The 26,490-nt window shown below is 44.1% G+C and overlaps 1 protein-coding gene across 1 annotated transcript in view; it reads right to left on the minus strand.

Annotated features, from left to right (window-relative positions):
- Window positions 1-2,951: 2,951 nt before the first annotated feature.
- The window catches only part of ubl7a (ubiquitin-like 7a (bone marrow stromal cell-derived)), a 45,340-nt gene continuing 21,801 nt past the window's right edge, over window positions 2,952-26,490 (minus strand). Inside the window, exons 2-10 of the mRNA XM_041178420.1 lie at window positions 25,506-25,625; window positions 18,424-18,506; window positions 17,108-17,192; window positions 12,436-12,493; window positions 10,458-10,591; window positions 9,062-9,111; window positions 5,365-5,532; window positions 5,145-5,270; window positions 2,952-4,355 (exon numbers count right to left, since the gene is read on the minus strand). Of these exons, the coding sequence (XP_041034354.1) occupies window positions 4,218-4,355; window positions 5,145-5,270; window positions 5,365-5,532; window positions 9,062-9,111; window positions 10,458-10,591; window positions 12,436-12,493; window positions 17,108-17,192; window positions 18,424-18,506; window positions 25,506-25,625 (962 nt within the window). The 3' untranslated portion in view covers window positions 2,952-4,217. The remainder of the gene's footprint in view (window positions 4,356-5,144; window positions 5,271-5,364; window positions 5,533-9,061; window positions 9,112-10,457; window positions 10,592-12,435; window positions 12,494-17,107; window positions 17,193-18,423; window positions 18,507-25,505; window positions 25,626-26,490) is intronic.

Here is a 26,490-nt window from a genome sequence, read left to right on the forward strand (position 1 = left end):
ATGTCAGATATGGGTACATGGTTATAAATACAGGGATCCCTTTAATACTATGTGAAAGAGCCAATCAGAAACCTGATGGCGTTATGCATGGAGGGAGAGCTAGCTTATATAACAGACGTGGAGAGAAACTACAGATGCTAGGGAACACCTCTCCTCCCTCAATCTTTCAGATACTTGCCGTGCTCACTTGCACTTTTTAAGCTTAATATTGGAAGGGACCAGTCACAAAGAGCTGCATGTAAAAAAATATACATAATCAAATTTGACCACCCAGAATCTGGGAAAGCTACTGTTACACAGACCAATATGCATAGGGTGGAGAGAAGGGAAATCAGATCAGGGTCCCAATGTGATGGAGAGAAGGGGGGAATGCAGGATAGAGAAGTAATTGTCTCTGAGGAAATGCTGCCATGCTTTAATCTTGGGAAATATTACAGATCAAATGTTTAGGAAAATAGAGGCCACGATTCAAAAATTAAGACAAAGGCTAAAAATTTGCATGATTACAGATCATAAATGGCAGTCACTGGCAAGTATGGCCGTCAGACTGCAATATATAAAATGTTTTAAAAGGTGATTTTTCTTAAAGTTCTCAAATAGCACACTGTGGCCTTCACCCGGAGACAGTTGATGATTACCAGAAAGAGGTATTTGTCACAGTGCACCGCCTATTACAGAACTGAGCCACACCAACCAGCAACATAACCGCCTCTATCCTTGATCCTGTGCTCAGGTAGCTGCATCAGAAGCAGGACAGACGAACTGGAATCATAACCCACGTGGGAATGGGAGACTCAGAACAGCCTGTCCCATTCACTCCACCAGAAAATCATGTCACCTCACGGGAAAGGTGAGAAATACAGATAATATACAAGTAAAAAAATCAAACATTTCTGATGGTAAACTCCTCACTGATCCCCTTAGGTGATCAAAACAAGCCCAGGAGGCCACTCTGGCCCTGGTTAATGGCAGACAATACATTTCGTATGAGATAATCACCACCCAGCCAGACACATCACCTCCTGACAAGTTTATGCATGGATGTCAGCTGAAGACTCGATTGGCCTCGTTTGTGAAGTGCCCTCTGATCAAACAGCCAGTCTTGGTTCATTGGGGAAGAGTGGGCTTTTAGACATGATACATCGGAAAACAGGTGCTGAGAAACTGTACCATTGTAAGCTAGTAATAAGGGGAGGATCAGTAAAGACAGCAAGTTCAAGAGGTAGTTATAGCTAACATTCCTGAGGTTGAGAGAGAGTGGGAACAATAGTGTGATGTAATGATAAGGTCAACTTGCTGTGTGGCAAATGCAATAATCAACTTAGAATATTCTTCTAAATTTGTCATTTCAGCAAAGATGTTGACATTTATACAGGACAAAGGGGTTTCACACAAGGCCACATGCATGCTTGTTCTTTCAAGGCAGAGTGGCGCTCTGTCTATAGGCCCCTGCCTTACCTGGTTTCTTACAAGCTGAATGACAAAGGAACTTGGATGGTGGATTTTTTTTTCTTGTAATAGCTGAGATGTAACTGGATTACTGCAGCTTGCGAAAGCACCTCATGTAACCTACAACAGTGCTGTAAATACGGTTTTCTAGAGTGGCGCTGGTGAGTGTAATGCTGTTGCCTGTTCTGCCAAATCTAATAAAAAATGAAAACATCACCGCACTGATTTAACTAACTCCACATGTTAATGTGCCAAGGAAGAAGATCTTAATTTGTATCTTTAAACACCCCAAATCAGTTCTAACATTTATACATAATCACCTTTCACACAGCTGCCCCAAGAGCTAGGAAGAAGAGCTAAGTTAGAAAGGTGAAATGTTGGCAGTCTAACCTCACAGGTCTATTTCATTGGTGTCAGCTGGGCTCAGTTGGTGGAACATTAGCCTCTGAGGAAGCCTTATGCGCTTTCTGTATCATAAGCTAGATTGAGCCTTCAATGTAGTATGGAAGGTGGTGCCCTTTGGAAGGTGCTAATGGAGGTGCTGTCCTCTGGCTGAGACAGTTAACTAAGGCCACTCCAGCCTGTTCAGGTGGACAATTGCTAGACGAAAAGGATCCGAGTTCGCTTTCTACCATACTGATAGTCGCATGATACAATAATAATGGAATTGCTGACTAATCACAGTAATGAGTCAACAAAAGGCACAGAAATGAAACAAGGGTCTTTGGGAATCAAAACTCCAAACTCACTTTTTTTTGATCCACGCATGTCATACTTAATATGCCATATTACAACTTAATGTATTCCAAAATCTTTTTTTTTAAAGAAACCTAATTTGCATTTGAGGGAATCAGTACTCGCTGCTTCCATTGTCTCCATAGGGAGCCTATTCCATAGTGACCATTCGCTCATCAAAATATTGGGCTTGATTTTATCTCAGTATTAAGTGAATGCGTTCTGGGTGAGTAAAAAATCTTGCCCAATATTGTCTCTGAAGATTAGTTTTGAGCTTACGCCCCCTTCCAATACAGCTTGTGCCTTCTCGTTCTACTGTTCTGGACAAGCTGAAACAGCTTGGCATTGTCTATTCTATTCCACCAGAATCCTATAAAGAACAATCACATCACCTCAACTTCGGTTTACAGCAAGAACACACCCAACTTACACAATCCAATCCAACCCAATCCCTCACATTCTGGATTCTCTTTCATATGCTTTCATTAGCTGGGCAAGAAGTGAGCTCCCCCCAGTGTCCCAGCCATCATTCCCATTCTCAACAAGCACCATTTGCCGTTTGATGGATCTTTTTGTGCAGATTTACCAGATGACAACGGTGAGATGCACTTTAATTCAATGGATGTGAAACATTTTGGGGTGCTATGACAGATGGGACGAGGTGCTAGATAAATGAAAGTTCATTCTTGAAAACGTCAGCCACGCTTTGGAGAAAAGATGTGAGAAACAAACAGCTAGAAAAAGTGAGATACATGCCCCCAAAAAAGTATTAGAGTAAAATTTAATGGTTTATGTACTTGCAAAGTAACAGCACACAATAATTATGTTAGCCCGGCAATCATTATCTTAAGCAGCTATTTGGGAAGCTCAGCTGTTAAAGTCCCCAAGGGCAACAGGGTTTCATAATGACCATTGCAGAAAACTTCAGGGCAAATGAAGATCATCTCAGGTGCATCTAAGCTACACGTAATGTAACACCAGCCCACACAAGGAAACAGTCGTTGGGTAGCAGCGGACTGTGGCATCAGCAGCTGGTGGGTGGGTCCCATGCATCAGCTGGCAGCTTCCAAGTAAACTCGCCGGTTTGCAAGGGCAGGCGAGCTAGGCACAAGTGCTAGGAGCTTCCAGTACCATTGTCAGTTTAAAAACAAGGAAATTGTTGTGGAAATTTTCTGAATCCATTCATGCTCTCCAAGGCAGATTGAACCACATTATTACAACTGCCCCATGCACCCACCCAACCCAAAACAAGCTCCCAAATTCAAACTTCAGCCCTCGTCAACGTCACAGCAGGTCAGAATTTTAACAAACACTCCAGTAAGAAACGCTCTATGTTTTACTTTTAAATCGATGCATTTTAAAGAGGAACTTTGGAGTAAAGCTGTGGGTTACAGGAATGGCAAGTGCTGACTCAAGACAAGTTCCAAGCACCTCCACTTTTTATTGCGGTCGTGTGGTAGCATCTGGTTTTAAATAGATTCCCATTGACAGGGGACTCCTCTAACCCAAACTGATGGTGCTCTAAAGATAGGGAAACTGACATGGTGCCTGGGTATTTCAATATTTATCAAGCGTGGCACGATTTGCTGCTCATTAATACGAAATAGTGATGCCAGCGGTCTACAGCCCATAACTAATCGCTTATCTTGACAACAGGCCAGGCAGCCACACCCCCACCGCCCCCCTCACTGCTTTAGGAAATCCATCCCCATCTTCTAACACAGAAAGTAGCCTCAAAATACAATGCATGGCCCATGTCAGAAGCATATCCCCTGCTCCTCAGTTTAGCAGAACCAATGCTGGTCACAAGGGCTCTTGAAATGGGCATTTTTAAAACAAACTGGTGCCCACTTCACTCTCCAAGTAGAAATATCCCAGAGACCTGTAGGATGCAAGTACTTACCAGTCCCAGTACTCTGCCCACAGTGAAAGTTCCCTTTAAAACAAATAGTCTGTAGAGTTAAATATTCTGCCATGCACACACTACTCCTTCTTCTGTTGGGTAAGAGCTCCTCAGGTACTGTCCAGCAAAGCTAAAGGGCTCCTCCGGCAAATATGAGTTCCAGAGCAGCTTGGATGTCCCCTCCAGTGGCTTGCAGAGCTCGCAGGCTCAGCTCGCTGTCCTGAATCCCCATGTCCCTCAGCTGCTGGAGTTGCGGCTGCCATTGGTTCTGAAGGAGGCAAACATGGCCAGAGTCAAATTTTATTCCCCCCACTACCCCATGTGAAGCTTACAAACGCACCAAACTCAAGCAAAGGAGCTCAGTTTGACAAAATTAAAAAATAAAGGGGGTTTAGCAGGTGCTTTCTTCCAACCCCTCCCCTCCCAACCCCCATTCTCTGCATGTTCCACTGGAAACCGTAGAGTGGCTTGTGAGGCCAAAGGGCAGTTAGGAGTCAGTCAATTGGTGTGGGTGTGGAGTCACATACCGGCCAGAATGGGTAACGATGACACGTTTCCTTCCCTAAAAGGACATTAATGAACCAGTTGGGTTTTTATGACAATCCAACCTTTTCATAATTCTTTTTACTCAGATGCTTCATTTTCATCTCACCACCCTGTTCCTACAGACACACGCACCACCACCCCTACCCTGCAGACACTCATGCACTTATGCAGACATGCACACACCCTTAGACACACAGGCACGCTTCACTGTGTCACCGGATCGAGATTAGGAGCAGCTGGATCAATGGATAAGGATCAGGACCCGCATGACTGATTTCTCCACGCCTGGTTCAATGGTACCAAGGTCAAATGCAGCAGGCCAAACTAAGGTTAGGTCACGCTGTACAGACGGGGATCAAACCTGCAGACCTATCTGCTCCGAGGAACACAGTTACCTACCACGTGGGGTGTGTCTGGGGAGGCCTGAAAACCCCCTCATGCTGCACAGCAGCCAGAAGTTACTGAAATCCCCTTTTACTTTCAGGAGTGCAGGAAACTCAAAGGCACTAACCTGAAGTGCCGAGATGTTGGAGGCTTGCAGAGCCTGCTGCAGAGCCTGGCTGAATATATCATGGCTGATCGGGGCAGTTGATGGCATCCCCGAGTTCATCACTGGAGACAGACCCGATGCTGTGCCCTGTGGAGAGAAAAGCCGAGACCGGGGGGGGTAAGTGAGGAGGAGGGGGCACACTAGTGGAGAGGAAGCTTTTGGCCAGATGGGGTCAACTGACCTGTGTTCCTGTAGTCGGGGTAGCGGCGCTGCTCTCCGGGGTGCTGGCCAGGGCCAGCGCGGTTGCCAACTCGCTCTGTGTAATCGGCCGAGGTCCCACTGAGCCGCTGTAGCCCAGCGTGGCCGGACGCGAGCTGGAGGCATTGCTCGAAGAAGCATTGGCCCGGGCCTGTGTAGACAATGTGAAGAGTTTTAATTGTTGTTGGCAAGAATATTCACCGTGTTAAGATAAGTGAAAGCCCTGGCATGCCAGTGTCAGAAGAGTGAGGTTACACAGTCCTCCAGGGCAAGAGCAGCACATCAGGGGGATTGCTCACAAGATCCCTAAAGGGCCCCCCCCCCTGCTGCTCCCAGCCCAAGAGTGGTGGGTTCATTAATATTGCCAGCCACGGCTCACTTGGAATTACCTGAGTCGGGAAGTTGTGGCTCAAGCTTCAGTCCAAAGATTTAAGCACGCAATTTTGGCTGACGCTCTGATGCACTACTGAGGGAATGCTGCACTGCTGGAGGTGCCATCCTTCAGATAAAACATTTAGGTGAGGTGACTGCCCTCTTAGACAGACACAAACGATTCCATGGCACTATTTCAAAGAGCTGAGGAGTTCTCCCTGGTGTCCTGGCCAATACCCCTCAGCCAACATCACCAAAATGTGATCACCATACCCTTGCTGCATGTGGGATCCTGCTGTGTGAAAATTAGCTGCTGTGTTTCCCATATTACAACATTGGCCATGCTTCAAAAGTGCTTCATTTGCTAAAACAACGTATAAAGACACCTTCCAAACCGGCAATCTCTACCACCTGTCACAATTCTTGGCCAGACCCTGGGATGCTGGGGGAGGTGCGGTTAGGGATCAATAATTTTCTGTTTAAAGTAAATAAAGATTGAGATTCAAGGCACCTGCTTTTGGAAAAGGTACCCTTTTGAAGCAGTGGTGTTCTGTTTCCATGGGGTTTGAACAAACAAAAACAAACTTTACTATACAAGTTCAGAAAGATAAAACAATTTACAAAACTGACTTACACTCTAACATTTGGGGTAAGTATGAGGGACATGTGAATCAAAAGATGAACTGTGGTCGGGCACACCACACTACAGAGTAAATGATGCAACCAAAAATAAATTCCAAGCTCAACAAGAAAGCTCAACAAATCACTCAGATGCTAACCAATCTCACAAACTTCATCTTTCTCATGAGTGTTTCCAATCTCTGCCTTTGGAGATTCCTCCTTGGATTTCTCTCCACAAGTTGTTCCCACTTGGATGGATTTAACAACAGCCCACCTCACAGGGTTTCAATCTCGCCTTCCGAGATTCTTTTTCCCTGGATTCCCGAATATACAACACTAGCTCTCAAGCACACTTTCAGGTCTACGGCCATGCCAAGCAGAACACCACTGCTTCAAAAGGGTACCTTTTCTTCAACGGCCCTCTTCACTGAAAGTCTGCTCTTGATAACTCTTTCTTTAAGTTTTTAATAACTTAACCAGGATCTTGGCCTGTCCCTGAATCTCTGGCACTTGTTGGCTGGCAGACTCCCGAAACTGGCTGCCTCAACAAGAGCTGTTCACTGACCCTTGAACCGATCTGGTGACTTTTCAAAACACTCTGAGGGTCCCACCCTTGTCAGGCAGCAACCAATGTAAGAAGCATTGGAAGATCCTGTATCTTAAATGTTACAATCTCCACAGCCTGCAGGTTTATCACCCAAGGACACAAAGATTAACATACCTAGAAGGACCAGGACATCAGACTCATGGGAACACTATTACGTATACAAATTCACCTCCAAGTCACACACCATCCTGACTTGGAACTATATCGCTGGGTCAAAATCCTGGAACTCCCTTCCTAACAGCACTTTGGGTGTTCCTACAACACATGGACTGCAGCGGTTCAAGAAGGTAGCGCACCGTCACCATCTCAAGGGTGACTAAGGATGGGCAATAAATGCTGGCCTAGCCAGCAATGCCCACATCCCAAGAACAGATTTTTTAAAAAATCAAATCTTTCTTTATACAATAAACTGTGTTATAACAGCACTCTACCAACCAGAATTCCTGACTGGTATGGCACAGCCAATGGTAAATGCTGAGCTGCTCAAATCCCAAAGGTAAATTTGAAACAACTGCCACAACTTGTTTTGCAATTTGTATAAATTTCAAGATGCGTGCCTTGAGTTCAGTAGTAATAAGACCAAGTCTTATAGGTTTCTTACAAAACTAAATTAAACCTTTATTAATAGAAGAAATGATTTTAAACATAGATCTACAAATTACTACTCTGATAACTTCTAAATCCCCTAATTAATCTGACTCCCAGTTACACCTCCATTAAGGCAACAGCAAGACACACAGAGTTTAAAAGATGCAGGCAAAGAAACACGATACCCTGAAGACTCCAATTCAAAGTGAGTTTCCTTAACTTCAGTTCTTTGTAGACAGCAGCTTGAGGCTTAGATGCTGAAGGCATTTCACACTTGTTAGTTCTTAGACACTTGCCTTTACACGCAGCCTTCTCTCCTTTATATATATTTTCCCCTTTGAATATAAATTCCCATTGTTTCATTATGTCTTTGGACTTTACCTCCCTAATCATAATAATTTATCATAGTACCCACTTTACCAGTAACCTTTGGAAAAATAAACACACTGTTTCTGAACTTCACCTGGCTAGGTGACATATTTCACCTCTCCTTTGAAAACAATCTGTGGTTTATTTTAAAATGCAAATGTCCTTTTAACCCTTACATTCTAAACTTCCCCCGTGTTTACTTACTTAACATTTCAAACCTAGCTCATCTTTTGTTACATCAAAGCCTCCAGACCAGCTGCCTTTAATCCAATTAAGTCTCACACACAGACACTACTATTTTACAATAAATTCCAATAACATTATATCATCTTCCTGACAGTGACATCTTGAATTTTTTAAAAAGCCAATCACTTTCAGTGTTCAGATAATGCATCCTTTAAAACAAACTAATATTATTAACAAAAGATTGTCAATCTGCAGAAGTTGTTCTTAGGAGATTTTACATTGAAATTATTCAATTATTGGATCAGTTTTGGTTTTATTAAAAAATTCGTTCATGGGATGTGGGTATCATTGGCTAGGCCAGCATTTATTACCCATCCCTAGTTCAGAGGGCAGAGGGCATTTAGAGTCAACCACACTGCAGTGGGTCTAAAGTCACGTGTAGGCCAGACCAAGTAAGGACAGCATATTTCCTTCCCTAAAGGACATTATTGTGCCTGAACAAAGATGTACCACACCTTGTCTTGTGTCCGGAGTAATGTAACTCCCAATTAACCGGCATTTTTGATTAACTGACACCGCCCATTCCCCCAAGCATGCCAGATAACAAAGATTTTACTGTATTGCTAGCACCAGCTGGCCACATATGCACCATTTGAACACAACATTTAATTCCACCAAACAATGCAGCCATTTTGTACTCATGGAATTGAAATCAATTATTGACTAAACAGAAGCAATTAAATTTCACTTAGAATTACACAAGATTTTGTTTTTCCTTTTGACCACATTAGAACACTTTGTATACAGCAGCAACCTAGAGCTATGAACAGTGACAGTGTTTAATTTGATATATTTTAGTTTAGGTTGTGTTAGACACATGATGAGATGCTGCATACACACAAGCACTCTGTTCAATTAGCTGGAGCTTCACAATTACCTGCTGAAATTCATCCTCATCGTCAGAGAGCCCGTCAAAGAGGAATCCTCCTGGAACATGAAGCAGAGAGGAATTGTGGCTTTTATCTATTGGTCTATATGTCCCCTACCTACAACAGGGGCATTGGATGGTGTTATTGTCTTATAGACATCAAGAGACATGTCAGAGGGCAAGATTGAATCGATCATCATAACAGATGTTGCCAGCTTTGCCGATTTGCTCAGCACTAATAAGGCAGTGGCACAAAGACCTTTCATTCCCTCCAGAGTGACTGGACTGCATTTTGCTATCAGTCTGTTTAAGGAGAAAAAAAACCCTCCTATATCTACCAGCTGATGAGTGAACTCTACAAACCACCAAATCTAAATATAATAAAACTCACTGAAACCCAAAGTAAAAGAAAAGACACAAAGACCAATGAAGCAAATTAAATGCAAATACAGCATGATTACTGGGGGGTTCTAGAACAAGGGGTCACAATCTCAGTGTATGGGTAAGACCATTTAGGACTGAGATGAGAAGAAACTTCTTCACTCAGAGGGCAGTGAACCTGTGGGAATTCTCTACCACAGGAGGCTGTGGGGGCTAAGTCACTGAAAATATTTAAGGAAATAGATAGGTTTCTTGACTCTAAAGGCATCAAGGGTATGGGGAGAGAGCGGGAGTCGAGGTACAGGATCAGCCATGAGCATACTGAATGGTGGACAAGGCCTCCAAAGGCCAAATGACCTACACCTGCTTCTATTTTCTATGTTTCTGTGACACAGTGGGAAAAACTTATTGAATGCCCTCAATAATTGGCGCACTAATAAGCAGTACATTTGTAATCGAATTCAGCAGAAATAGCAAATGGTTAGCAGGTTTGGGGTGGTCTAAAGAAAACAATGGGGATGTGAGGGATGGGTCAGAAATGGAAGACCCCACACAAAAACGTGAACCTATTTTCCTATTTTTCCTCTTAAACACCAGCTGTGTAGTTTCCAAGATTTTCTGTTTTTATTTTGTACTTTCAGCATTCCAGTGTATCTCCCTCATTAAGAACGTCCTTCCCCAAAAGAAAAAGGCGACAAAAATCTGGAATAAAAATAGTGCTAGAAACGTACAGGAGGATCAAGCCAGGTTAAGTTTTAGTTGCAATCCTTTGCTAGAATGGATGCCTGGCCCTGTCAGTTTGATAAAGGATCACAACAAAAATACTAACCTGCCCTTTTGCTCTGGAATTCTCTCCTTAAGCCTCTCTGTCTCTTTCTCCTCTTTTAAGATGCCCCTTAAACCTACTTCTTTCACCAAGTTTTTGGTCACCCATAATAATAGTAAAATGCACTGAGGCACTTTACTACGTTAAAGGAGCTATATAAATTGCAGCTTTCCTCAACACCACAGATGTGGGACTTACCTGGTACTTCACTGTAAGAACTGGATGGAATATTCCTCGAGTTACTAGCAGCAGTCGGCGAAGGGGCCACTCCGGTCACAGAGTGCAGGACCAACACCATTGCATTGACCAGTGCAGGGTGAGAGGAAATCAACCTACAAAGGGGATCATGTACATCAAAGACCAACATGTCAACATCATAGAGCAACAGATTAACAAAGGGACTAACTGACTGCTCAATGCAAGTGAATCCTTGGTTTAATGACAAGTGTTCTCTCACTGGAATCAAGTTGTGGGCATACGATCCACACTGGGGCTTCATAGTATAACCTAGGCTGCACAAGAGAGTCTTGGATTGTCATGCTCAAAAGTCAGGTCAATGTCAAGTCTCTTATTCTAGTCATGCAGGAGGATGTTAAAGATCTCACTGTCTGGGCCAAGGTTCCTCCTGTTATTAAAATATTTCACTGCTGATTCTGGGAAATTGCAGGCACATTTTCTTACATAAAAACAGACACTGAACTTCAGATCTGTGACATTTTTGACTTGATAGGATGCATATAAATAAAAATGTTGGACCATTGCTTCTCTGGGCCAGTGAAATATGTTTAGTACAAGCTCAAAGGTTGAAGGAAAAGTCCACAATGTGCTGGTGCAGCCTAAACAGGGCAAGCTCCAGAACTGGGTAACAGAAGTGGTGTGCTCTTTAAACCACGAGGATTAACTGCTACTGAATGAATTCCCCTGCAGCTTCTTTCAACCCAGGTTTCCAGGCTCTGGAAACTACCCGTAGGGAACTGTGATTGAAGGAACAGAGGACAGAGACACTGCACTGACATAGCCCCATCTCAGACCACTGATCCTTCCCTCTGCAGCTCCCTGCTGGATACACATTTACCCTCATGCTTTGATTATGGCTGTACCTTGTACAGTTTTCCCTTCTAAGGTCTTAATCATTCACTCCTGCGCACAATCGCTTGTGATAAGCATGTCCATATCGTATTTATTAAAAGTTAGTAAATAGGTCCATTAAATACATCCTGAATACGTAAAGCAAGATAATAGGAGGGGGAGTATTCAATCTTGGGATGTGGGCATCACTGGCAAGGACAGTATTTATTCCCCATCTCTGATTTTAATATGTCTGAGTGGCTCACTAGGTCACTTCAGAGGGCAGTTAAAAGTCAACCACTTTGGTGTGAAATTAAAATGATATGCAGTGCCAGAACAGATAAAGACATCAGGGTTTCCTTCTCCACTAGTAAGCCTGTTGGGTTTTTACAACAATCCTACAGTCACATTTTTTCCCCACTGATGCCAGCTTTTTATTTCTAGATTTTATCACTTTCAAAACTCATTCCAGATTTGAATTCATCTACTCAGGAATCCTAGCCCAACAGCATAACCACAATACTATCTGACCCGTGTATGAAGTGCTTCTTTCTAAATTTATGCAAGTGCTAATAGTTCAGTTGGTTACTACAGTGTCAGTGGTGAAACTTGGCCCTTGTTCGATGCATGGCCTGTTGTGTTAGTGTCTCAGCTTGACTGCTATAATCAGCCTGATCAGTCTCAGGCAGGGAAGTTGGGGTGGGAGTGTGGAAATCAGCAAAAGTTTCTTGTTCCTGATCATTATCCAGTGACTCCAGGCCAGATATGCCTTTTGTGGAAACTAGGAGGCGACAAAAATCAGACCCAAAGAAATACCCACAGAAATCCCAACGCTAGCTGCGTACACTTTCACATAACGAACATCAGTTACAAAGCTTGCCCATCTAGTATGCAACTATATCATAGTCCATGTGGGGAGCAGGTGAAAAGAAAGAAAATTCACCCTCATTGGTGCCACTGGGTGCTTGTCCCATGCTCCATCATCCTTCACCTGTTGAGAGAAGTTGATAGTTGACAAAGCCTAAGGCCCTTGGAATGGGAGCTCCATAAACACATGATCATTTTCAATGTGATCGCTGGGTTTGAGGTTTATAGAGTTAGCACTTACGTGTCCAGTAGGCTTGGGTCAGTGAAGAGCACAAACAAATCTTTGTCTTGCAACACACCTAGTTCAAAAATTAATAAAAACAAGGTCAGGCTTCGTACATGGTTCAGTGGGGTTCACATCCATTGAGCTGTGGGGCCCCGAAACCTGAAAGATTGCTTCACCCATTTTCCATTTAATTATTCATCAAAAGTTAACAACAGTTATGTTTTAAATGGAAACCTGATGTGAGGCCTTTCCAAATTCTTGCATCTCAAATGTCCAAGTACAGCTTTCTGCAGGATTACGCTATGAACAAAACAGCTCGATTATTGCTAAAAAAGACATTTTGAAGCTTTTCATCTTGCACTCATCAGGACAATCGCAAGAGTACCAATGTCAGGGGAAACAACAACTTTATACTGTATGAGAAGAGTGCGCGGATTGGTTGGCAAGTAGACGCTGACTGGTAGAGGGGTTGCCATGGTGAATGCACCAGTGGTCTGTACTACCAAACAACAAAACAGCTTGTTGCATTTACACACACTAACTACAATGTCAGTATGACTCGGTCTCTGGATTACAATATTTAACCCTATTTCAGAAACAAGTATATAATCCAAGCTCACATCCTAATGCAGTACTGAGAGAATGCTGCACTTCAGGGGAATGCCAAAGCGATGCCCCATCTCCCTATCATAAGCTAATAATCCAATGGCCTCGCAAAAAAAACGTCAGGGAGTTTTCCTAATGTCCTGGTCAACATTCCTTCCTCAACCAGCACCACAGGGGCTTCATTTGATAATTTATCATAATGCTGCTTGTGGGACCTTGCTGAATGCAAAATAGCTACCCCATCTGACAACAGAACAGCATTTCAATTGAAAAGTGTAATTCACTGGAATGAGAAGGCACATATAATTGCCATTCCATTCTTAGCTGCATGTTGGTTCCACAAATCGTGCAAATCACAAGCAAAACAGCAGAGAAGAAATCTCAGCTACTGAGAGGTCTGAGATTCCTATACTGAAAGTGCCAGCTCACCTGCAATAGGAGAATTTACCTGGAGGTGGTTTAAAATAATTGCTCAATGTTATACCATTCTTTTCACATTCTGAAATTTAACATGTCCCTTTGTTAAAAACACTTCACGTGTTTCCCCATTGTTCTAATGCAGTCTGGTTTTTTCACATTATGTACAAAAGGAACAACTATGCCACTGGCTGTTCTTCACTGAGATGCTACAACAAGCCTCTGCATCTCTGAGTGAGTAAATCGAAACAGCCAGGGTTCCTGCTGCTGATCGCCATCTAGGGCTGGTTTCCGGAAACAGCAAGTGTCGGGGAGCTGGACAGCAGGTGTCGGCTTAACCATGAAGTCATTCACATTCATGGATTTACATAGCACCTTTCACAACCTCAGGACATCACAAATTACTTCACAACTCGTGATGTACTTTTGAAGTGTATTCACTGTTGGAGTGCAAGAAAATCCCAGTTGTACACAGCAAGCTCACACAAACAGAAGTGCAATAACAACCAGAGAATCTGTTTTGGTGGCGTTGGTTAGGAATACATATTGGCCAGGACATTAGGGAGACCCTCCCTCACTTTGGAATAAAGGTCATGGTACCTTTTATACCCACTAAGGACAGCAGACTGAGCAGACAGGGACTTTGGTTTAATGTCCTGTTCACAAGATAGTGCAGCACTCCCTCAGTGCTGCACTATTCATGTTGGTCTAGATTAGTTGTGGGTCTTTAAGCCAAGACCTTCTGATTCAGAAGCAAGAATGTTACCCACTGAGCCGAGGCTGACACCACACTAGCCCTGTCTAACAGCAAAGGTAGCATGCGATAGACAGAGCCATGTGATTCCACAACTAACCGATCAGATCTAAGCTCTTCAGTCCTGCCACATCCAATCGTGAATGGTGTTGAACAATTAAACATCTAAGAGGCTCTGCAGATATCCCATCCTCAGTGATGGGGGAGCCCAACACATCAGTACAAAAGACAAGGCTGAAACATTTGCAACCACCTTCAGCCAGAATTGCCAAGTGGATGATCCATCTTGGCCTTCTTTGGAGACCCCTAGCATCACATGCCACTATTCAGCCAGTTTGATTCACTTCACGTGATATCAAGAAACAGCTGAATGCACTGGATACTGCAAAGGCTATGGGCCCTGACATTCCAGCAATAGTAATGAAGGCATGTGCTCCAGAACTAGCTGCGCCTTTACCTAAGTTGTTCCAGTACAGCTACAACACAGGCATCAACCCGGCAATGTGGAAAATTGCCCAGTATGTCCTGTCCACAAAAAGCAGGACAAATTCAGTCCAGCCAACTACAGCCCCATCAGTCTACTCAGCAAAGAAATGGAAGGTGTCATCTAAAGTGCTATCAAGCAGCACTTGCTCAGCAATAACCTGCTCACTGCCACTCAATTTCTGTTCCGCCAGAGCCACTCAGCTCCTGACCCCATTATAGCCTTGGTTCAATCATGAACAAAAGAGCTGAACTCCTGAGGTGAAGTGAGAGTGACTGCCCTTGACCTCAAGGCAAAGTATTTGAACGAGGAGCACTAGCAAAACTGGAGTCAATGGGAATCAGGAGGAAAACTCTCCACTGGCTGGAGTCATATCTAGCACAATGGAAGATGGTTGTGGTTGTTGGAGGTCAATCATCTCAGTCCCAGGACATCACTTGCAGGGGTTCCTCAGGGTAGTGTCTGAGGCCCAACCATCTTCAGCTGCTTCATCAATGACCTTCCCTCCGTTGTAAGGTCAGAAGTGGGATGTTCACTGAAGATTGCACAATGTTCAGCACTATTCATAACTCTTCAGATACTGAAGCAGTCTATGTCCATATACAGTAAGACCTGGACAATATCCAGGCTTGGGCTGATAAGTGGCAAGTAACATATGTGCCACACAAGTGCTAGGTAATGACCAGCCCAACAAGAGAGAATCTAACTATTGCCCCTTGACATTCAATGGCATTACCATCTCTGAATTCCCCACTATCAACACCCTGGGGGTTACCATTGACCAGAAACTGAACTGGACCAGCCATAAAATACTGTGGCTACAAGAACAGGTCAGAAGTTGGGAATTCTGCAGAGTGTAACTCACCTCATGAATCCTCAAAGCCTAGCCACCATCTACAAGACACAAGTCAGGAGTGTGACAGAATACTCTCCACTTGTTGGGATGAGTGCAGTTCCAACAATACTCAAGAGCCTCAACAGCATCTAGGACAAAAGAAGGCTGCTTGATTGGCACCCTAGCCACCACCTTAAACATTCACTCCATCAACAGTAGGCACAGTGGCAGCAGTGTGTACCATCTACAAGATGCACTGAAGCAGCTCACCAAGGCTCCTTTAACAGCACCTTCCAAACTTGCGACCTCTGCCACCTAGAAGGACAAGGGCAGCAGATACACTACCTGCAAGTTCCCCTCCAAGCCACTCACCATCCTGACACAAATATATATAGCCAGTCCTTAACTGTACCTGGGGCAAAATCTTGGAATTCCCTCCGTAACAGCACTATGGATGTATCTACACCACACGAACTGCAGCAGTTGAAGAAGGCTTCTCACCCTCTCAAGGGCGATTAGGGATGGGCAATAAATGCGGGCTAGCCAGCGACATCCACATTCCATGAAATAATTTTTTAAAAATTGGATGGACAACGCATGAAGCATAAAGAGAGCAACTGACAAATGATCAGTGGCCCAACAAGTCAACATCTTCGGGATAGGACAAGAGTTCATTAAGAACCATGACTGATGTGTACATTTGCAAACATATTTGAAAAATTAAATGCTCACATTTACAATGGGTTGCTGAATCCTAGTTTCCTACAACAGTAACGACACTACTACAAATACGCAATTACATGTGAACAACTTTAAGAAGCCCTGAGGTAGTGAAAGATGTCAGCATAAAATTTCAAGTATGTGAGATCGTTGTGAAACATATCTGGTCACTGTAAATTTAAAACTAGTTATTCGGATGTGGGTGACAGAGACATTTGCTGTCCATCTTTAGTTGTCCTGAGAAGGTGGTTGTGAGCCTTCTCCTTGAACCGCTGCAGTCCTTGTGGTGATGGTGTGCCTACGAAGGTGTTAGGTACAGCATTCCAGGATACTGGTTCAGTGATAAGAAGAAAATAAGAAATAGGAGCAACAGGAGGCCATACGGCCCTTTGAGCCTGCTCCACCAGTCAATGAGATCATGGTTGATTTGATTGTGGCCTGAACTCTATTTCCCCACCTGCCCCCATTTTCCTTGACTCCCTTGTAGATCAAAAAATCATCCTAACTCAGCCTCAACTGCTCTGAGGTAGAGAATCCCAAAGAGTAACAACTGTACGATAGAAGAAATTCCATCTTAAATAGGAGACTCTTTACTTTTAGGCTCTCCCTTAGTTCTAGGTTCCCCCACAACCTCTCAGCATCCACCCTGTTAAGTCCCCTCAGAATCTTACGTGTTGCAATAAAATCACCTCTCGTTCTTCTAAACTCCAATGAGTATCAGCCCAATTTGCTTAACCTTTCCTGCAGGAATGGTGATATACATCCAGGTTAGGATGGTATGTGACTTGCAGGTGATGCATCTCCTATGGAATGATTGCCAAGTGACAAGAAAGCCACTTAACAGCAAGGAAGATCGATCTCTCAAACTCACCTAAAGCAATGGGATCATTGCTGAGACCTGGGGTAGCAACAATGATCTGATCCAGCGATTCCTTGTTGGCCAACATCTTGAAAACCTGCAATTTGATAAAGTGGGTTGAGGTAAAACTCTGATCATGACAACACACTGGCAGAACTTATTCATAATCCTTCCAAACTGCTACAAACATTTACTGCTTCTAGTTTTTCATATAAACTTACAGTGCTGGCCAGCAAACCATGGAGAGATTTATAGTCTCTTCATTTGTTTTTGGGGTGGGGGGGGAAGAGGTGAGCAACGTGGGTTAGGCAGCATTTATCCTGTTTTACTGGAGCACAATATTGCTGTGAATCATCACCTGGAGGAATTCATCGGATTCCAATTTCACGCACAGTTCTTTCGTGAAATACAGCACAGATGTGATATATGATCAATGCAGCAAATTAGATTTGAGCTGCAGCTCACTGTTTGTGATGAGAAAAAATTTTATTCTGACTGCTGCTTTATTTCACTGCATGGTTTTTTTTTGGAGTACCGAGCATGGCTTTCAACAATACCTTTCTCTGTGCTGTCCTTTAACAAAGTCATTAAAACAAAGGGGTTAACAGCAGCTCCAACAGGACAAAAGGCATGAATTTAACTTGGAATACTTTTATTGCTGCTTCACCACTAGCAGCCTTGCCTTCAGCAGTCTTGGGCTCAAACTCTGAAATTCCCTCCCTAAACCTCTCCACCTTTAAGATGTGCCTTAAAACCTACTCCTTCATCCAAGCTTTGAGTCACCTAATATTTCCTTATATGGCTCAGTGGCAAATTTTGTTTGATAATGCTCTTGTGAAGTGCCCAGGGCTGTTAAAAGCGCTATATAAATACAAGTGGTTGTTGGTTAACAAGTGCATTAATAATAGTGAAAGAATTAAGCTCCCAACTTCCACTAGTTCTATGCTCCTTAGAGAGTGGTACTAAGCCAAACAGACCACAAGGGTTTGATCTCTGGTCATTTTTATCCAGTTATTCTCAGATGCAGCAGCCACTGTTGGCCCAGCATGAAGGAGGGCAGGAAAAATAACGAACCCATTCATCATTATTCAGCAACTCCCACTGTCAAGTGTACTTGCAGGGTCCAGGGTAGGGTAAGGTTGGCTCTGGCTGCGATGCTCCTACAGTCAAATAGCCTGGCAGACCATCCACCAGGAGTCAGACAGTCAGATGAGGCAACAGCGGTCAATCAGCAACCAGGTCCCAGTAGGACTTGCCATTTAGTGAGGAGAACAATCGGGAAAGGTGAAGCAGTCTAAAAGCCCTTGGCTCCAGGGCGTTCCACTTACCGCTTCCCTGTAAGCAGGGCTGGCATGCAACGCTGCCTGGAGTACACGGAACTCCCGCGCTGCGGCTACCTGGTCCACGGGCTCTGTGAAGGAGGAATGTGTCAGTACATGCAGCTCAAATGCACAATGTGCCGACATGTGCTTTTTCTGCTAACCCTTTTGCTTCTACCTGATTCCCTTTCCCACCTTGCATCCAGGGACTGAAGCAGTGTGCTCCTGGCTATTCCCTATGCAGGACAGAATAAAAACCGGAACTCTTCCCATTCCACTCGCTCTTAATCTTTTCAAACTACTAACCATTGCTTCCTAACCAAGTCTAGATGCCAGCCTCAACACCATTTCTGGCAGCTCATGGATGGTGAGCTACTGCTCACCATCCATGTCATTAACTCCTTCCTGACCTTTGCCTTAATTCAATCCTCACACCCTGTGTCAGCCTGGCTTATCTGCAAGTATTGTTCCAGGTTTACATTTTTTACTCAGTTAAGTAGTTTCAGTCTGTTTCTAGTTTCTCCTTTCGAGGCTGAAGGGCCCTTCATCCTGTATCAATCTAAAACGAGCACTCACCCCCTCTTAGCAATGCTACTGAATTAAAGTTCAAAGCTGGAGTCTCAGCTTCATCCAGACAGAACAGGGACTTTAATGACCCCCTCGGCCTCCCAGTGCTGCTAACTGCAACTGCAGCACAGCCAGACAGTCGTGCTGTCACCAGGGATGCCAACAAGAGTTGGCATCTGCCAGCCCCTCAAGGGCAAGTGGCAGCCCCAATGGCAGGTCCCATTGCGAGCGGCAGTGACCACATCTGCAGCAAATGTTGGTTGCTGGAGGAACTCCGGCTCAGAGTTGATGAGCTGGAGTCCAAACTCCGGACGCTGCAGCACATCCTGGAGGGGAAGAGTTACCTGGAAGATTTGTTTCAGGAGGCGGTCACACTCGGTAGATTAAGTACCTCAAGTTTGGTCAGTGGTCAGGGTCAGCAGGGTGTGACTGCAAGTGAGGCAGGTAGAGGGATCCTGTGTTCAGGAACAGAGGAGCCTCAGCTCTTGACCTTGTCCAACAGGTAAGAGGTACTTGCTCCCTGTGTGGATGAGAAACAGGCTGTAGGGAGGACGAGCCAGCTGACCTCGGCACCATGGCATAGGAGGACATTCAAGAGGGGGGAGCAAAAAGACAAGTGGTAGTTGTAGGGGATTCGATAATTACGGGAATTGATAGCATCCTTTGTAAGCAGGATTGAGAGTCCCGCATGGTATGTTGCCTGCCCGGTGCCAGGGTGAGGGACGTCTCTGACTGGCTTGAAAGGATATTGGAGAGGGAGGGGGAGGGGGAGGATCCAGTTGTCGTGGTCCACGTCGGGACAAATAACATAGGTAAGACTAGGAAAGAGGACCTGTTTGGGGATTATCAGGAACTAAATTAAAGAACAGGTCCTCAAGGGTTATAATCCCCGGATTACTACCTAAACCACATGCAAATTGGCATAGGGACACAAGAATAAGGGAAGTAAACATGTGGCTAAAGGACTGGTGTGGGAAAGAGGGATTCCATTTCGTGGGGCACTGGCATCAGTATTGGAACAGGAGGGATCTGTACCGTTGGGATGGTCTCCACCTGAACCGATCTGGGACCAATGTTCTAGCGAAAAGGGTAAATAGGGTGGTCAACAGGACTTTAAATTAGAAAGTGAGGGGGGAGGGAAGGGTAAAACTCCAAGAAGTATGACTAATGGGAAACAAAGCAGCAGGTTAGCATGTGGGGGGGGTGGATTCAACTTCATGGAAAATTATGAAAAAACTGAAAAGAAAGAAGAGCCCAGGAGAGGCTATTAAAGTCCCCAGAACACAAAATAGGACAGAGTGTTTGGAAAGGGCTAGGAAACTAACTTCAAGCACATCAGATAAAGGGACGACAAGGAGAAAGGGGACGGGAAATACAGGACTGAAGGTGTTGTATCTGAATGCACGCAGTATACGAAATAAGGTAAATGAGCTTGTGGCGCAGATTGAAATTGGTAGGTATGATGTGGTGGGCATCACAGAGACATGGCTGCAAGGGGATCAGGACTGGGAGCTAAATATCCAAGGATATACATCCTATGGAAAAGATAGGCAGGTTGGCAGAGGGGGTGGGGTTGCTTTGTTAGTAAGAAATTAAATTAAATCGATAGCAAGAAATGAAGTGGGGTCAGATGATGTAGAATCTGTGTGGGTTGAGTTGAGGAACCGCAAAGGTAAAAAAACCATAATGGGAGTTATGTACAGGCCTCCGAACAGTGGTCAGGATGTGGGGCACAAGATACACCAGAAAATAGAAAAGGTGTGTAAGAAAGGCAAGGTTACAGTGATCATGGGGGATTTCAATATGCAGGTAGATTGGGAAAATCAGGTTGGTAGTGGATCCCAAGAAAAGGAATTTGTAGAATGTCTACGAGATGGCTTTTTGGAGCAGCTTGTGGTGGAGCCCACTAGGGATCAGGCAATTCTAGATTTAGTGATGTGTAATGAGGCAGATTTGATAAGGCAGCTTAAGGTGAAGGAACCCTTAGGAGGAAGTGACCATAATATGATAGAATTTACCCTGCAATTTGAGAGGAAAAAGCTGGAATCAGATGTAACGGTATTACAGTTGAATAAAGGTAACTACAGAGGCATGAGGGAGGAGCTGGCCAGAATTGACTGGGAGATGAACCTAGCAGGAAAGACAGTGGAACAGCAATGGCAGGAGTTTCTGGGAGTAATTTGGGAGACAATGCAAAAATTCATCCCTAGGAAGAAGAAGCATACTAAAGGGAGGACGAGGCAACCATGGCTGACAAGGGAAGTCAGGGACAGCATAAAAGCTAAAAAGAGAAAGCATACAATGCGGCGAAGAGCAGTGGGAAACCAGGGGATTGGGAAGCCTACTAAGACCAACAGAGGACAACTAAAAAAGAAATAAGGAGGGAGAAGATTAAATATGAGGGTAAACTAGCCAGTAATATAAAAGAAGATTGCAAGAGTTTTTTTTAGATATATAAAGGGTAAGAGAGAGGCAGAAGTGGACATTGGGCCGCTGGAAAATGAGACTGGAGAAGTAGTAGTGGGGAACAAAGAAATGGCGGAGGAACTGAATAGGTACTCTGCATCAGTCTTCACGGAGGAAGACATGAGTAACATCCCCAAAGTTCAAGAAAGTCGGTGGGGGGGGGGGGGGGTAGGAAAACTGAAAAGTCTGAAGGTGGATAAATCACCTGGGCCAGATGGATTACACCCCAGAGTTCTGAAGGAGATAGCTGAAGAGATAGTGGAGGCGTTATTGGTGATCTTTCAGGAATCACTGGAGTCAGGGAGGGTCCCAGAGGACTGGAAAATCGCTAATGTAACCCCCCTGTTTAAGAAGGGAGTGATGCAAAAGACAGGAAATTACAGGCCAATTAGCCTGACCTCGGTCGTTGGTAAGATTTTAGAGTCCATTATTAACGATGAGATTTCAGAATACTTGGAAGTGCATGATAAAATAGGGCAAAGTCAGCATGGTTTCATCAAGGGGAGGTCATGCCTGACAAATCTGTTAGAATTCTTTGGCAAGGTAATGAGTAGGTTAGACAAAGGAGAGCCAATGGATGTTATCTACTTGGACTTCCAGAAGGCATTTGACAAGGTGCTGCACAGGAGGCTGCTCAGTAAGATAAGAGCCCGTGGTGTTAGAGGCAAGGTACTAGCATGGATAGAAGATTGGCTGTCAGGCAGGAAGCAGATAAGGGGGTCCTTCTCAGGATGGCGGCCGGTGACTAGTGGAGTTCTGCAGGGGTCAGTGTTGGGACCACAACTTTTCACTTTATACATTAATGATCTAGATGAAGGAACTGAGGGCATCCTGGCTAAGTTTGCAGATGATACAAAGATAGGTGGAGGGACAGGTAGTATTGGGGAGGCTGCAGAAGGATTTGGACAGGCTGGGAGAATGGGCAAAGAAGTGGCAGATGGAATACAACGTGGGGAAGTGTGAGGTCATGCACTTTGGTAGGAAGAATAGAGGCATAGACTATTTTCTAGGTGGGGAGAGAATTCAGAAATCTGGAGTGCAAAGGGACTTGGGAGTCCTAGTCCAGGATTCTCTTAAGGTTAACTTGCAGGTTGAGTCGGTAGTTAGGAAGGCAAATGCAATGTTGGCATTTATTTCGAGAGGACTAGAATATAAAAGCAGGGATGTGCTGCTGAGGCTTTATAAGGCTCTGGTCAGAACACATTTAGAACATTGTGGGCAATTTTGGGCCCCATATCTCAGGAAGGATGTGCTGGCCCTGGAGAAGGTCCAGAGGAGGTTCACGAGAACGATCCCAGGAATGAAAGGCTTAACATATGAGGAACGCTTGAGGACTCTGGGTCTATACTCGATGGAGTTTAGAAGGATGAGGAGGGATCTGATTGAATACTGAAAGGTCTGGATAGAGTGGATGTGGGGAAGATGTTTCCATTAGCAGGAGAGACTAGGACCCGAGGGCACAGCCTCAGAGTAAAGGGAAGACCTTTTAGAACAGAGATGAGGAGAAACTTCTTTAGCCAGAGAGTGGTGAATCTACAGAATTAATTGCCACAGAAGGCTGTGGAGGCCAGGTCATTGAGTGTATTTAAGACTGAGATGGATAGGTTCTTGATTGGTAAGGGGATCAAAGGTTATGGGGAGAAGGCGGGAGAATGGGGTTGAGAAACTTATCAGCCATGATTGAATGGCGGAGCAGACTCGATGAGCCGAATGGCCTAATTTCTGCTCCTTTGTCTTATGGCTGCCTCTCTGTACCCTATCAGCTGAACAGTGCAGAGCAGTGCTGGCCTGCACTAACTCTACCCAACCATTGGAAACCATCTCAATTCCTGGAACTGACACTTGTCTGGCTCGCCTGAACACAAGAATTAAGAGCAGGAGTAAGCCATTCGGCCCCTCAAAGTTGCTTCATTATTCAATAAGATCATGGCTGATCTGATTTTGGCCTCAATTCCACCTTCCTGTCAGCCCCCACCCTCCAAAGCCTTAACCCTCAACTCCCTTGTTGATCAATATCTATCTAACTCAGCCTTGAATAAATTCAATGGCCCATGCTCCACTGGTCTTTGGGGAAGAGAATTCCACAGACTAATTAAGCCTAGAGAAAAAAATCTCATCTCCGTTTTAACTGGGAGATCCCTAATTTTTAAACTGTGTCCCCTAGTTCTAGACTTTCCAACAAGTGGAAACATCCTGTCAGCATCACCCTGTCAAATCCCCTCATGATAATATATTTTTCAATAAGATCACGTCTCATTCTTCTAAACTCCAAAGGGTATAGGCCCAACCTGTTCAAACTTTCTTCATAAGAAAAGCCCTTTATGCCAGGAACTGGTCAAGCGAATGCTCCCTGAACTGCTTCTCATATAAATATATCACCCCTTAAATATGGAGACCAAAACTGTACACAGGACCCCAAATGTGGTCTAAGTAAGGCTCTGTACAGCTGCAGAAACACATTTTGTATGACATTTCTCTTGCAATAAACACCAAAATTCCATTTGCCTTCCTAATCACTTGCTGCACCTGCATTCTAACTTTTCCTGATTCATGTGCCAGGACACACAAATCCTTCTGTACTGTAGAGTTTGAATTTTACATTCAAATAATATAATGCCTTTCTATTCTTCCTGCCAAAGTTCACATTTTACTCCATTGTCAAATTTTTTGCCTACTCACTTAATCTGTCTATATCTCTTTTCAGATTCCTTATGTCTTTTGGCAACTTACTTTCCTACCTATCTTGTGCCATCAGCAAAGTTTGCTACCATACATTCCGACCCTCCGTCCAAGTCACTAATATAGAGTGTAAATAGTTGAGGCCCCAGCACTGATCCCTGTGACACTCCGCTAGTCATAGCTTGCCAACCCAAATGTGACCCATTTATCCCTACTCTCTGCTACCTGTTAGCTAATCCATCCCCTTTCCATGCTTATATGTTACCCCCTACAGCTTGAGCTCTTATTTTGTTAGTAACCTTTCATATGGCACCTTGGCAAATGCCTTTTGGAAATCCAAGTACATTACATCTACAGGTTCCCCCTTCATCCACCTTGCTTGTCTCTTCCTCAAAGGATTCTAATAAATTAGCAAACACAATTTCCCTTTCACAAAACCATGCTGACTCTACCTGATTGTATTATGATTTTCTTAACGTCCTGCTATTACCTCCTTAATAATTGATTCAAGCATTTTCCCTACGATAGATGTTAGGCTAACTGGCCTATAGCTTCCGGCTTTTCGTCTCCCTCTTTTCTTAAATAAAGGTGTTACATTTTTCCAATCCACTGGGACATTTCCAAAATCTATGGAATTTTGGAAGATCACAGCCAATCTATGTACTATCTCTGCAGCCCACTTGTTGGCATTAATACGGTGGAATGTGTTCCTGCAGTACTGGACTACTACAGGATACCATCTGACTGAAGCAGCACAGAACATGTGCTCCAGGCGGGGAATCTTGCTGCACTTACTCACAGCGAGTCTGCTGCCTGTTTACACTCGACATTGCTCCATGTCTCACTGCTGGGTGGATACTCATTTTGATCAAAACTGCATTGTTTAACATCCCCTAGTAACTTTGAGTCATTCCAAACCCACATTCCCACCTGTTCCCATATCCCTCCATTCAATGGAGTCTCAAACTCATTTACTTTGTCCACTTCAATGGCCTAACCTAGTAAATATTAAGAACAGCAGGAGGCTATTTCACCCCTTGAGCCTGATCATGCCAGTGTTTATGCTATACACAAGTTTCCTCTCAGCTTTCTTCTAACCCCATCAACATATCCTTTTATTCTTTTTTCCCCTTGTGTGTTTATCCAGCTTTCCCTGCAATGTATCTATACTATCCACCTCAACTCAGATCAGCCGTGATCTTATCAAATGGCAGGGCAGGCTGGATGGGCTGAATGGCCTACTCCTGCTCCTATTTCTTAATGTTCTTAGCCACTCCTTCCGGTAGCAAGTTCCACTCTCTGGGTAAAGACGTTTCTCCTGAGTTCCTTATTGGGTTTATTTATGCAATGATTTATAAATAATGAATAATTTTCCAAACCGGTTTTCTGCTCTGGCTCTGGCCAGGACTTCTTCAGGACGTGAATTGTGGAGCCAGCTTGAATCCCATAGAAATCCAGCGTCTGCTCATCTTTCAGCTTCCGGCCGCAGTACACGAGCTCTGCAAAAAAAACAGTGAAGTAACAAACCATTAGTCTGCTTTGCGAGTGCCAGGACAGGCATAGGAACACCAACAACTGTGATGCCAGCTGCGGCTCAGTGCCAGCACTCTTCCCTTCAGAGTCAGGGGGTTGTAGGTTCAAATCCCACAGCAAGGACAACAACAACTTGCATTTGCATAGCACCTTCAAATTCAACACATCACTCAAGGCAGGCAGGTGGGAAGGTTAGGTTAAGTTGGTTAGGGTAAGGCAGGGCAGGTGAAGGAAAGTTAGGTAAATTAGGGCAGGTTAAGGTGAAGAGAAGTTAGGTAAATTAGGGCAGGTTAAGGGAAGTTAGGTAAATTAGGGCAGGTTAAGGTGAAGAGAAGTTAGGTAAATTAAGGCAGGTTAAGGTTAAAAGAAGTTAGGTAAATTAGGGCAGGTTAAGGTTAAGAGAAATTCGGTAAATTAGGGCAGGTGAAGAGAAGTTAGGTAAATTAGGGCAGGTTAAGGTGAAGAGAAGTTAGGTAAATTAGGGCAGGTTAAGGTTAAGAGAAGTTCGGTAAATTAGAGCAGGTTAAGGTTAAGAGAAATTCGGTAAATTAGGGCAGGTTAAGGTTAAGAGAAATTCGGTAAATTAGGGCAGGATAAGATTAAGAGAAGTTAGGTAAATTAGGGCAAGTTAAGGTTAAGAGAAGTTAGGTAAATTAGGGCAGGTTAAGGTGAAGAGAAGTTAGGTAAATTAGGGCAGGTTAAGGTTAAGAGAAGTTAGGTAAATTAGGACAGGTTAAGGTTAAGAGAAGTTCGGTAAATTAGGGCAGGTTAAGGTTAAGAGAAGTTCGGTAAATTAGAGCAGGTTAAGGTGAAGAGAAGTTCGGTAAATTA

Source organism: Carcharodon carcharias, chromosome 32 (genome assembly GCF_017639515.1).
Source record: "Carcharodon carcharias isolate sCarCar2 chromosome 32, sCarCar2.pri, whole genome shotgun sequence".
NCBI classification, from domain to species: Eukaryota; Metazoa; Chordata; class Chondrichthyes; order Lamniformes; family Lamnidae; genus Carcharodon; species Carcharodon carcharias.